At 42.7% G+C, this 14,515-nt stretch overlaps 2 protein-coding genes across 2 annotated transcripts in view; one reads left to right on the plus strand and one right to left on the minus strand.

The window, feature by feature from the left end:
* mspo (M-spondin) overlaps positions 1-14,252 on the plus strand; it is a 48,436-nt gene extending 34,184 nt beyond the window's left edge. Inside the window, exons 2-7 of the mRNA XM_045739598.2 lie at positions 5,265-5,476; positions 5,773-5,877; positions 6,437-6,616; positions 8,091-8,406; positions 9,612-9,697; positions 9,819-14,252. Of these exons, the coding sequence (XP_045595554.1) occupies positions 5,265-5,476; positions 5,773-5,877; positions 6,437-6,616; positions 8,091-8,406; positions 9,612-9,697; positions 9,819-9,935 (1,016 nt within the window). The 3' untranslated portion in view covers positions 9,936-14,252. The remainder of the gene's footprint in view (positions 1-5,264; positions 5,477-5,772; positions 5,878-6,436; positions 6,617-8,090; positions 8,407-9,611; positions 9,698-9,818) is intronic.
* LOC138349497 (uncharacterized) overlaps positions 1-14,515 on the minus strand; it is a 691,637-nt gene that overhangs the window by 133,307 nt on the left and 543,815 nt on the right. The gene's annotated exons all lie outside the window — the stretch shown is intronic.

Here is a 14,515-nt window from a genome sequence, read left to right on the forward strand (position 1 = left end):
ATACATTCCCTTGTGCTTTATGGGCTTAGGAACCAAAACGCAATTAAAGTATAACACATTTTGCTATTAAATATTCCAATGACGTCCAATAGGTAGGAACCCTTTGATAATTATAAATAACTAACACTTGTGCTCTTTCCTTGCTCTACATTACTGTTATTTGATTGTTTTCTAATTTATCGCAAATGTGTTATTAAATATAATGTTATCTCTAAGTCTTATGTCATGTCTCGATCTCAGAAGGTTTGTGTTATCTCGTGACTGTAGGATTTACCACACTTCCGGTGATGCAACTGTTTCTCCCACACACACACCTCAGGGAGCCGGTGGCCGAGCGGACAGCACGCTGGACACGTGATCATGTGGTCCCGGGTTCGATCACAGTAGCCGGCGAGAAACGATGGGTAGAGTTTCTTTCACCCTATGCCCCTGTTACCTAGCAGTAAATAGGTACTTGGGAGTTAGTCAGATGTCACGGGCTGCTTCCTGGTGTGTGTGTGTGGTGTGGAAAAAAGTAGTAGAAACAGTTGATTGACAGTCGAGAGGCGGGCCGAAAGAGCAGAGCTCAACCCCTGCAAGCACAACTAGGTGAATACATACACACACATACACACAGGGGTCTCGCAGCCTGGTGGATAGCGCGCAGGATTCGTAATTCTGTGGCGCGGGTTCGATTCCCGCACGAGGCAGAAACAAATGGGCAAAGTTTCTCTCATCCTGAATGCCCCTGTTACCTAGCAGTAAATAGGTACCTGGGAGTTAGTCAGCTGTCACGGGCTGCTTCCTGGGGTGTGTGTGTGTGTGTGTGGTGTGGAAAAAAAAAAGAAAAAAAAAGTAGTTAGTAAACAGTTGATTGACAGTTGAGAGGCGGGCCGAAAGAGCAGAGCTCAACTCCCGTATAAATACAACTAGTAAACACACACACACACACACACACACACACACACACACACACACACACACACACACACTTTGAGAGAACATGATGTCACTACGCGGGAAGACAGAAGAGAGAAGTGGACATAAAAGCAACATACAATATTATATGAGGCACCGTCCAGGTAGACATTAGAGCAGTGTTGGAGGTGAAGTCTTGCACAGTGCCGCACACCACACACACACACACACTCGAGATGCATGCTGGAGTAACTGGGCGGGAAAGTGTTGCCGTGGGAAAGGACGCAAGTGTGAGACAGGAGACACTGGGTCAGAGCCAGGTAGGAGAGGTCAGGGTGGACAGCTGGGTGCCACACGGCTCAATGATAAAGCCTCTTTCTCATATACCGTAATGACCTGGAAACGGAAATTAACTCATATAATTCTAGACGAACAATGGTAATGATAAAGACGGACGCTGCGAGAGACAACAAGAGCAGTTATACAACCTTCACAGATGGCCTCATGAATGGCCGCTCGAATTCAACCCTGAAAAGTGTAGATATGGAGGTAGACCAAGAGTGAAAAATTATCACTTTTGTAGATAATTTTTTAGATAATCTTTTTAGAGCTGTAGATGTTAGTCAAGGGGGAGTGGGGGGGGGGGAATAATGGAGGGGGCTGTGGGAGAAAGTGGGGAGGAGAGTTCTCAGCCCTAGGGGGGGTAGGGGTACGGGGGGGACAGGTTAGAGGGACCGGGGGGGGACAGGACAGAGGGACGGGGGGGGGACAGGATAGAGGGACGAGGGGGGGGGACAGGATAGAGGGAAGGGGGGGGGGATTACCATGGTCTCATATACCCCTCGTGTGTCCCGGTCATTAGCTGGTTCAGGAATTAGTGTTGTCCACATTCATCATGAGCTTCTCAAGTCCCCGCCAGAGGGCCTACACGACACTCAACTCTTGGCTTTACTGTGTGTGAGTACTGACCATCTTGTCTTTCCTGAGTCGAGCTATAGCTCCTTAGCCCCACCTTTACGTCCGGTCATTCCATGCAATTAATGTCATTTCTCCTATTTATCGTAGCATTTCATTATAAAGCAGCAAGTTGAATTTATATGTTATTGTTTTAGATTTAGGTACTCAGCACTAAATGTCCATGTAGCACCGGCTATAGTGAGCCCGTAAATTGAATTTGTGTTAGCCATGTGCTGTTATAGGGTGTGTCGTGTAGTTGGGAGTGTGGGGGTGATGTGCGGTGGTGTGTGTGTGTCCGGCTCCGGTGTTGGGAACACTGCCTCTGTCTCCACCCCTCAAGTTGTTCTGTCTGCTATTTGGTAATGACAGCGTGTGGTGAGCCTCACTTGTGTTTAAACATCATTGCACTAGACCTTCCGCACCTCTGACACACATACCTTCCATGTCTCTCAACTTTTAAAGTTTCAGTTTTGTGCATCTTCAGGTTGGGGCTCCCGCCCGGAGCTGCATACTCGAGGATAGGTCTTGTGTATGTTGGTTATATACATTGTTGTGGCAGCCTCGCTCTCTAGACTCTTGTGATGGCTACTGGAATGTGTTCCCTCAGGTGGCGGACATGCTGGATATACCGTCGTTACTCCCAGATCATTCTGATCCCTACACGCCGGAGGAGGACTCTCCGGTGTAATGTTCTTGTAGTCGTGGATCTCTCTCCAGTACACCCGCCTCGTCCTCGTAACTCCCGCACACGTCTTCTCTCTCAGTTCATGTATCCAGGCTTACAACACAACCAGAAACTGTATTCCCAACAGGTGACATAAGTCATTACAATACTGACTGGACTAAACAGGTGTATGACAGTCCTCATACAGTTAAGTCCTCAAACTTGTCCACTCACTCACTGTCACTTCCGCATCATCACTATCACCCCTCCACCATCACCCCGTGGTGACACAATACACAATAACTATCACCCCCCCCCTCCTACCATCACACTTTCACCGACAATGTTATCACATCACCAGCATCACTACCACTCTCACTATCACACTAACACCAATACCACCACACAACTTCACCACACCACACCACCGCCACACCACCACACCACCACCACCACACCAGGACAAACCGGTCGACTGGTTTCGTACTTAGCGCTATGAACACATCCTGACGCTCTGGTGTGGGTGTTGCTCTTGAGCGGATGTGGGCTAGCGGGTGTGGGTTGTTACGGTGTGGGCGGGGGGGGGGGGCGGGGGGTGGAGTGGGCGGGGGGTGTGTGGGCGTGGTGGTAGGGTATGGGGGTGTGGTTTAGACCCTGCCGTCTCCAGGGCAAGACCATTGCTTGGTTTCTTCAGTAAACACTGAGATAACTTTATGTACGCGCAGCAAATTTGTTAGTTTGGAAAATTTGTTAAGTGTCGAATAATATACTAGCGTGGGAAGATCGCTAATAAGCGTGGGAAAATCATTAATGAGCGTGAGAAAATCGCTAGTAAGCGTGGGAAGATCGCTAATAAGCGTGGGAAAATTATTAGCGTGGGAAGATCGGTAGTAAGCGTGGGAAAATAGATAAAAACGGTCGGAACTTTGCTAGCATCATACGAAGGAACACGACACACGCGTACTGGTCCATGAAGGGCAGGTATTTCGTTGTTTGTTTGTTTAGCCAATTGGAATAATTGTATGTGTATAAATTATCCTATTGTCAAAAGTTATCAAGATATTCGCTTCGCTGATGCTCCATGGTAGGCTGGTTCACCATTTATATAACAACATTGCCCAACCAGTATATTTGCCTCGTTATGTTCTAATTCTAAATTTGTTCTTTTAATCCGTTACCAGTTTTATCTTATTTGATAGATTAAACAAATTATATTTTTCTTTAACAATTTTAGCATCTAATTCGATCCTAATTTGAAAGCTTCAACAATGAGCTCTGTTTTGATTTAGTAGTTTCAAGAACTTTGTAAATGGTGATAGTTTGAAGACATTATTTACGTGGTCAGTCACTGCCTTTCACCTTTGTTTAGGGAGCCGGTCGGCCGAGCGGACAGCACGCTGGATTTGTGATCCTGTGGTCCCGGGTTCGATCCCAGGCGCCGGCGAGAAACAATGGGCAAAGTTTCTTTCACCCTATGCCCCTGTTACCTAGCAGTAAAATAGGTACCTGGGTGTTAGTCAGCTGTCACGGGCTGCTTCCTGGGGGTGGAGGCCTGGTCGAGGACCGGGCCGCAGGGACCGTCTTGGCAGGTGTTGGATCTTGGCATTACACTTCCCTTTTGTAACGTCTTTACCATTATTCACATTACTGAGCTGATATTTGGAGTCGTATTCCTCTCCTCAAGGCACACATATACCTTTGCATATGCATATGTCACTTTTCCCTCCAAATATTTTAATTTTCGAGATCGTCTTGCAGTTTTATAAAGACTTCCTCTGAATTTACCTGCATTGCTATTTACTCCACAGTCAAAATCATTAATGTATAAGACCATTATGACTGACTGGTCAAGGTCCCAGTACCCAGTTGGTGATTATTTATATTTGTAATACGTGGGTGAAGCATTCACAGAGCTCCAAATCGAACAGAGTTCGTCAGCTAAGTACTGTTCGAGATTTGTTCGAACGGTTATAATTATGAGTAGTTGTTCATCATTTGTGAGTCTCGTGTAGTGTTTTTCATTCGTAAACAGCGGGGGGGGGGGTCGGCTGCTGGATGACCGAGCATTTGGTCCTTGTTGATGAGGACGGGCTGTAGTTGGGTGATATGTGTGGTTGAGTTGAGTGAGATGTGTGGTCGAGTTGGGTGAGATGTGTGGTCGAGTTGAGTGAGATGTGTGGTTGAGTTGAGTGATATGTGTGGTTGAGTTGAGTGAGATGTGTGGTTGAGTTGGGTGATATGTGTGGTTGAGTTGAGTGAGATGTGTGGTTGAGTTGAGTGAGATGTGTGGTTGAGTTGAGTGAGATGTGTGGTTGAGTTGAGTGAGATGTGTGGTTGAGTTGAGTGAGATGTGTGGTTGAGTTGAGTGAGATGTGTGGTTGAGTTGAGTGAGATGTGTGGTCGAGTTGGGTGAGATGTGTGGTTGAGTTGAGTGAGATGCGTGGTCGAGTTGGGTGAGATGTGTGGTTGAGTTGAGTGAGATGCGTGGTCGAGTTGGGTGAGATGTGTGGTCGAGTTGAGTGAGATGTGTGGTCGAGTTGGGTGAGATGTGTGCTTCTCTCAGACATGAGCATGTGAAAATTGCTACTAAGAGAAGAAGAGAGTGCTGGTAAGCATTGTCAAATATGTCAAACGCGCGGGAAACCAGCACCTTCCTCAGTAATGGTGTTCGTATTCCCTGTGCACAAAGCCATCTTCCCAGTCCATGCCAGCATTACCACCTCCTCTCCCTCTCTCTCCTAAACAGGCCGTTCCCACAACGCATCCTTCCGTCTGTTCCAAATGGGAGAAACAGCCTCGGAGGGCTTGAAGCAGTTCGCCGAGCTGGGCCAAACAGATGTGCTGGACGCACAAAGCCAGGGTGAAGGAGGCGTCCTCGACGAGTTCAACGCCCCGCCCGTCACCCAGGGAGTTGGCGAGACCCAGGCAGAGTTCTTCGTCGACGGCAACCACTCCAAGGTGTGTGTTATATAACGTTAACTCTCTCTCTTCTCCATCAGTTGGCCACCTTCAAAATATTCTGCCTTTCTTGGAAACACATTTACTTATTGTACCTATTTCCTTGAATGTATTTGGGATTATTTAAATATTGTTTATAAGGTTCTTTATGCACAGGCACTTTACTGTGTGTGTGTGTGTGTGTGTGTGTGTGTGTGTGTGTGTGTGTGTGTGTGTGTGTGTGTGTGTGTGTGTGTGTGTGTGTGTGTGTGTGTGTGCCGGGAGCCAGGAGCTACAGCTGTACCTACCTTCACCAGGTGTCCCTCATCTCCCGCGTGGTCCCCTCGCCCGACTGGTTCATCGGTGTGGACAGCTTCGACCTGTGTGTAGAGAGCAAATGGGTTGAGTCCGTCGTCCTCGAGGTCAGTAACCACTCCCCCCCTCTCTCATTATTTATCTTTATACATAAATTGTAATATATATATATATATATATACATATTCAAACTTACTACATATGCATACAGACTTATATACATAACTGCACACATTCGCATTCATATACACATACATTTGTTCATAAATTCATAATTATGTATACATACATATACACATATACATATACATATGTAACTTATTAATGGTGAATTTCCGTAATTCACTTACAGTACTCTATGTGAATAATATATGACAAGCATTTGTGTAACTCTATGCTCCCTTAACATAAGAACCTACGAGCAGAGGACTCTGTAGGTGGTCCATTGACCCATTTCCAGTGAATTTCCCTTAACTGAGGTTGCTTGGGAGTTTATCCTATAGATCTGCAGCACTATTAACCTATCAGTGTTTGCCTATTATTTGATAAATATAAACTTATCCAACTTGAACCCACAGATTCGTATTCTACCTTTGGATGATAATTTCAACACTATTTACAGCCTTATAATCAAAACATTTATCTATTCTTGACGGCATGCACCAGGTGGATCCCCTGGACGCAGGTACGGACAACGGGTTCACCTTCACCTCTCCCAACTGGCCGACCATGCCCAAGAAAGCTGTCTCCCGCATCACCGCCCAGAGCCCCAACCACCCAGCAAACTCCTTCTACTACCCCGATGTACCGGAACACCCCCCCATCGCCACCTTCCATATTGTTAAGGTAACTAGAGGCTGGAGGGCCGGTCTTGGCCGCCAGGTTGGGGCAGCAGGAGAAGGGGAAGCAAGACGGGGAAGAATGAGAAGGATGGTAGTAAGAGGGGTAAATGGGGCAGAATAATGTAGAATATGAGAAGGGGGCGAAGAGGGGGGGGGGGGAGGGAAGGGATGGATCAAGTGGAAGGTGTACAACATGAGGGGGTTGGAGGCAGGTGTGTGACACATGTGACGAGTGCTGTAGTCAGGGAGAAGGGGTGATTATTTGCACAGATGGGCAGGGGGGGGGCGCCCCTGCCTTCATAACTCCCTCTTCTTCCTTTCTGGCTTGTTACATAATTCTAGAGAATTAATATTATTGTTATCAATGAACGTCACAACTATAAAATAAATATATAAGCCAGGGACACTATATACAGACCGTCCTCCTGTTATGGTAGTACTTATAGTACCGATCAGGACCACAGTACATATACACACGTACAAAAGAAATCAGAAAGTAGAAATCGGTACTATTGAATTTGTACAATGCGGAAAAGATTATTTATGTTGCAAAGACAAACTACACTAACCTAACCTAACCTTCCCAGGCCTAATATCGGAGGCCTGACTCAGAACATTTGTCTATATAGTCGTACTGACTCAGTGGTTTCTACTCACACTTGACTTATATTAACGTTCCGCAGCAAATAGTGGGTAGATATATGTTATTACATTACCTTAAGTTTAGAATTGGACGACTTTAAATATATGCACAGTGGAACTTAGTATTAAAAGATATAAACGGCACACACCCAAGTTTCATTAATACGAGAGTAGTTTTATTATATTACTCTCCATTTATAACGATGTTTCTTTGTTGGAGGTACACACCTGAATAATGGTGACTGATACATCTTGATTAACAGTAGGCCTTGCAGTGTCTGAATAAAAATACCTAATGTGAATAGTTGTGGTAGGTCTTGTTTACTGACGAAGCTGAGATGTGTGACGCAGAAGAGGTGTGCATAATTGTCATATAACACACACATCACCTGCAAGTCCTAGAAAGTATACTTGTGGACACTCTAGCTGGTCAATGAGTGGTAGTGGGAAAGGTTATAGCAAGAGGCACATTTTGGAGTCAGTAACTGGACAATATTCATTTAGCTCAGCATTTTTAAATTAAGCAAGTTATAAAATTTGTTAGCATGCACATCAACAGCCTATACACAATATGGATCAGTTTAGTTTAACATAAACGTTAGACTCGATGGTTAATGTCTTCTAGGCTAATTAATTTATATGTGTGGTGTACTATTTGGCTGGTGAGAGGCGGGAGGTCACAAACCCCAGATCTTCTTCTCCAGCCCCGCTCCTGTGCCAGGTAAGTCCACTACGGGATCACTATAGCCCGTGCTACTTGGAACTTTTTGTTCCAAGTAGCGAATCTTAAACAACAACAACAACGGGAGGAGGTGTTAAACAAGTGTTGCCCGCAGGTGAAGGAGTACGAGTTGGCTCGCGTGTTCTCTCCGTCTCTGCCCCGGGCGACCACGAGGCTCCCCGCCCGAGACCCGGCGACTACTGCCACTACCGAGGCCTCCACGGCCCACCACCAGGACAACGAAGTCAGCAACAATATCCTACCCAAATCCGGCGTCGACCCCGACCTCGGCGACAACAAGGAGAGCACCGACAAGAACGCCATCATGAACATCCTTGTAGACAAGTACAAGAAGAAGATTGGAAAGAACAGGAGAGGCAGAAAGATGGGAAAGGGAAGAAAATTGGACCAACGAAGAAAGACGGAGCGTCGTAAGTGTGACCAACTATGTCTTCCACAGCATGTCAGAACCAGGATAAATATTCACTTTTTACTAACGCTCGTTACTTCCACCTCGTGAACTAAACCTACACATGACGCTCTTAACACGGTTCAACCCGACACACTGCCCTAACACTAGACTAACCTAACTCAAACTAAACCTCAATAAACCAGAAATAGGTTTTCTTCCCCACATATAAGTATCATTATACTATTATATAACAGCACTCATCATTCGGAACTTGTAATTCGAGGACAAGTGTGTCATACACTTTTATTTTAGTTTATTGTTAATTTAGTTTTCTTTCATTTACTTTGATATCCATTTTCTTTTATAGGGTTCTATATTTACGCTCATGGGTTCCCTTGGACCGTAAACTCAAAGAAACTCATTATTTACGTTATTACCGTCTTCAATTTTCTGTAAAAGGTTCAGAACTAAAGTACTCAGACTGTATACACATTGAAGTACACCTCATGGTTTATATATATTCATGTATATAGCCTAAAACTAAATTAGGGTCAGTTGAAGCGTGTTAATTATGGGAGAGTGAGGCACACACGGACTGAACCGCACCGGGGCGCCCTCCCTGGTTGATAGTGACCCTATCCACACACACACACACCTCTCTAATACACCTCCACAAACACACCTTAATATAACTCCACACATACACCTAGTTACTAACGGCTCTCTTGAACAGTTGTTTAAAAGACACGCCAGCCTTGTGAATGTTAGTAAAACAAATGACTTGGGTAACGTTTGTCTTCTTAATAAATAAATATTGTAAATCATTTCTCCAAGAAATGTAAATGGAGCTCGGTAAAAAATTCAGATTTTTCAATGCGAATCAAATAAAACATATTTATTAAGATAATAAACTTCTTCCACCATAAGCTGGAAATAGCAAGTGTCATATCCCTGTGAATAATAATTATACTAAATTATTATTATTCGCACAATGAAATCACATTAACGTGGTGTATCAATGACAAAAGCAGTAGCAGTACCAAGTATTTTCTTGAGAGTACCAAGTGAAAAGGTTCGAATCCTCCTCATGGTTCCTACTGATTTCCTTATTATTATTATTATTGTTATTGTTGTAATTATTATTATTGTGGTACTGTGCTCCGAGCGCTCGTCTGGGCAGGTAAAGCTGTTCCACCCATCACCAAACTTATTTCTCGTGGACAGGTCGTTCCCGCGTGCCCCGTGACTGTCGGGTGAGTGAGTGGTCAGAGTGGTCCTCGTGCAGCAAGACCTGCGGCATCGGCGAACAGGTAAGTGCGCTGACAGCTCTAAATAATAAAACAATTGATGCATTTCATTCCATAATACAGAACTAATTTATATTATAATTATTGTCATCACTACTCATCTGGCCTTCTGGCTCTTGGACAGATACGCACACGAACTGTACTGCGTCACGCGTGGCGGGGTCGAGCGTGTCCCGTGCTGCAGGAGACCAAGTGGTGCGGCTCCTCCAGGGACTGTGACCACAAGTACTTCGACTGGTAGACCCGCCACTACACAGCAATGGAAGAAACCACGAACAGAAAATGAGGAGTAAAGACACTGAGTGGGAGCAACGGAGGTGAATCTTGTCAGAACACAAGGAAGATTCCCTGAAAAACGGAGGAAATCTAGTGAGAAAGGGAGGTAAATCCAGTGAGAAGGGGAGGTAAATCCAGTGGGAAGGGGAGGTAAATCCAGTGAGAAGGGGAGGTAAATCCAGTGAGAAGAGGAGGTAAATCCAGTGAGAAGGGGAGGTAAATCCAGTGAGAAGGGGAGGAAATCTAGCGAGAAGCGAATAAATCCTATGAGAAGGGGAGATAAATCTGATGAATATGGGAATTAATGGATGGAAAAAATAGCACGGTAAACGGCACTTGAAATGGGGTAAAGTTTACGAGAGACTGCAAGGTGTAAATCGAGAGAAAATAAGAAAAGTGTAAATTAAAAGACAGAAAAGTGCAAATCAACTGGAACGGTTAATTCAAATAAGGAGGTAGAGTGATAATTTGTGAATTACGGAAAACAAGAGGACAAGTGAAGAGAAAGGGTGAAAATGACGAGGCGAAAGGCATATATAAAACTAGAGAATAAACGCAGTGGCAGTAGGAGGTAAACCCAGGAAGAGCTCGGTGATATATGGAGGAATACATATTGGCGGGACACTCTACAAGTGAATGGATCGTGACCAAACTATAGGCGAGTCATGTCAAATACCATGGTAAGATAAGACATTACACAGTCCACACTTCACTACGGCATTTCCACCACGAAATCGATCCCAGGTATCGTAGGTTCAGAGTTTTGAGCGATACCAGACAACACGGCTCCTACCTGAATTTACCTGCGGGCCAATAACACTCTAGTTACCTCGATGTGGACAGGAAGAGGAGAGCTTGTTAACGGTCCCTCTCTCCCATTTGTTCTGATTTTTTTTCAGGCGGGATTTTAAAGTTCAACTGAGTTTTGGCATTTACGGCTTCAGCGGGTAGCCTCTCCTGTTCTCAGTCCTACACTGTGGCTTGTTAAGCTTGAAACCGTTGCTCCTTATGCGCCACAAGCTGAGAAAGACCCAAGGAATTCTGGAATTTGACGTCTCAATTAATCCGTGACGTGAAAAATATTTGTAAATTGTTTTATTGTTGCCGACTGAATGTATATGTTGACGTCATTAGAGAAGGGGAATGAGGTGTTACCTATGTGGGCAGGTTTATGAACATGTGACGTGACCCAGGTGGCAGATATTACCCACGCCAGAGGTGTTACCTAACAGATTACATACACAACATGTAGGTCGTCTTCCCTTCGTGGGTTAAGTGTCATCTACCGACGAAATGTTACTTTGGTGATTTATTACAGAGATAATACAGAGGTTAGTGTTGCATAGGGATTTGGGACTAACAACTAGGGATTTATCAACAGGTAGTGTGACACTCATTCTGATTTATATACAACTCGTCACATATCCTGTTTTGCATTAGTCAAATGATATATTATTTTGATACGAATACAGGAAACAATCAGTGTGTGTATATTCACGCTTTTAGTCCAGTGTTAGTGAATTTAAGGATAAAAATAATTATATCAACGTAGATAACTGTGTTATCTACGTAGGTGTTCTAGATAATTGAATATTAGTTATATTTTTACCACCATTAACATGAAACATTGGAAACTGTTCCTCTTATTATTATTATTAATGTTATTATTATTGTTTATTATTATTATTATTATTGATACTAATAATTTGGAAAATATCCAAGTTTAAATAATATTGCAGCGTGTGAAAAATACTAATGAATTTACAAAGTATATGAAAATTTCGTTTTATAAAAAATATACGAAAATATCGTTGACTACAAAGTATATAAAAATATCGTTAAATAATGACGTAATATACAGTAGTTGAAAACTTACAAATACATGTAATTAAATAACACCAGGAAGTAAAACTAGGCTTCGAACATCGTGGCCGATATGTTGTGAGCTGTCAATTACAAACAAATTTAACCGCATTTCAACTGCTATCAACGACGGCTAGTTTCCTGTATATGGAATTGGTGCTTCCACGATGTTAGGAAAGACTTGCTAACCGCTGTACATTATAGCTTTACCGACTGGCTGTATAAGCAATCTAAACTGTTGCTGACTATGAACCATAAACAGTTGAATGGATGTATATGTATGAGGAAATGTGCTGTTTCAGTTATAATATATTATATAGTCACTCACTCTTGTCAGTGAGTGAACTGAGAATAATAATCTGCTGTATCTGAGAATTCTGCCAATATTGGATTATTCAAGTTCCGACTGATTATTCGATCTGAGCTTATGAGATTATCAGGTTTATGGAAGCCATACTTTGAATTTGGACTATCAAAGGCAAATATAGCAAGTATAGAACGGCCATAAATTATGAAAAATGATTACCTATCGCTATGGCTTATCATGTAGATAATTCAAGTCAACCATTCACTGAATGTCAATCCTGAGGCTCATAAGCGCAAGATATGCAAATTCTTCACTAGGTATGGGAGGCATACGAATGAGTACAAAATACTGTGCATGTATATATATATGTATATACGCCCAGGCCAAATTATATATGGTTAGACGCCCGTACATCGGAGTTAGTGCTTGTATAAATTAATGCTAGGCTATTTTCTACTACAATGATAATTGCAATGTTTTTTCTTATGGACGGTATAAGGTAATTGCTACTTGCTCTTTTTATATATTTTATTTTGAGTGACAAGAGGATGTCAGTCGAGAGCAATGTTGTTGCCAAGCATTTGTGAGGCTCGAACACATACACGCAGCCTCATCTATGTACTGTACATACAGCACACACATTCACACAAACAACACATGAGTACATACCCAAACATACTAATACACAGTGGCGTGTCGTAAAAATAATGCTAGCATAAGCAAATGGCACTGTTAGGAGATACCCTGGAGGTAATAATTATTTAAAACCACTACATAATCAGTGTTATTATCTACTTCCTATCCATAATCAACAATGCTTTGCTTTTTAGGAATTCACGCCACTGCTAATATTTGCGCGCGTGCGCGCGCACACACACACACACAAACACACACACACACACACACACACACACACACACACACACACACACACACACACACACACACACACACACACACACACACACACATTAAATATGCCAAAACTAGAAGATAGAAGAAAAAGAGGAGATATGATCACTACGTACAAAATAGTAACGGGAATCGATAAAATTGATAGGGAAGAATTCCTGAGACCCGGAACTTCAAGAACAAGAGGTCATAGATTTAAACTAACTAAACAAAGCTGCAGAATAAACATTAGAAAAATCACCTTCGCAAACAGTGGTAGACAGTTGGAACAGGTTAGGCGAGAAGATAGTGGAGGCTAAAACCGTCAGTAATTTCAAAGCGTTATATGACAAAGAGTGCTTGGAAGACGAGACACCACGAGCGTAGCTCTCATCGTGTAACTACACTTAGATACTTACATACACACACTCAAATAATTCGTGCCTTATATGAAGATTATCTCCCGATGACTGACTTACAACCCGTTGTGGAGCCTATCTTTGCAGTAACGACACCTTGAACGGTGTTTCAATCCTATTAATGTCGGAAGTTCACGTTCCCAGTTACCAGACCGTCATTAATATATGCTGGTGATGTTTACGGCAATATGATGTATGATATGTTAATGTGGTGTAGTGTTTTTATGTAATGTGAGTGTGGGGTTATAGCCGACTCCTTATATCAGATTGTATTTCCGTCTCGCTCTCTTATATCAGTTTTTTCCTATTTATACAATTTTGAGATACATTTCAGGCCTTAATAAGTACTAAATTGAATAATGTGATATAAAGTTAATGTTGTATTATGTCGTAGGATGTGAATTTGTACAGATGTGGCCGATAATTTGGTGTTGCGACGTGGCCAGCAACCTCCATAAGTAGAATTTTTCTTGTAGTATAAATTCTCAACGCTGGTAGTTTGTTGTGTCATAAGCACACACAGCTAAGGAGAGTTTGTTGTGTCACAAGCACACAGAACTGAGTAGAGTTTGTTGTGTCATAAACTCAACCCATTTGACATTTCCAAATGTATTATCCTTGGTAAATGTGACGAGGGTTTCATCTGTCCTGTCAAAATTATGTATGTTAAAAAGTGTTTGATTCTTGTATATGCAGATTGTTCTTCTAAAATATTTAGTAAGTTATTGTATATAGTCAGATTAACTTTATATGTTAGTGCGTCGTATGTATATAATCTTTGTAATAAACTTTATACAAAATATGTTATGTATTAATGCCTTTGTATTTGGTCATTAAACTGCACATGAAGCAGCAACTTATATATAGTGTATTTCAGCACCCGATATTAAAATTTTAGAAGCAGTAAAACCAACTAGGATATGAACCTTCACAGCAACTCTATGAGAAACATTTACATCAGATAGATATAAGGAAATGCAACATAGCTAGTAACTATGGATTCTGATAAAGAAAAGCAGGATACCATCATCTCTCAGAAATTATTGGATATTCCTAACCACCTAT

The sequence above is a fragment of the Procambarus clarkii genome, chromosome 25 (genome assembly GCF_040958095.1).
Source record: "Procambarus clarkii isolate CNS0578487 chromosome 25, FALCON_Pclarkii_2.0, whole genome shotgun sequence".
NCBI classification, from domain to species: Eukaryota; Metazoa; Arthropoda; class Malacostraca; order Decapoda; family Cambaridae; genus Procambarus; species Procambarus clarkii.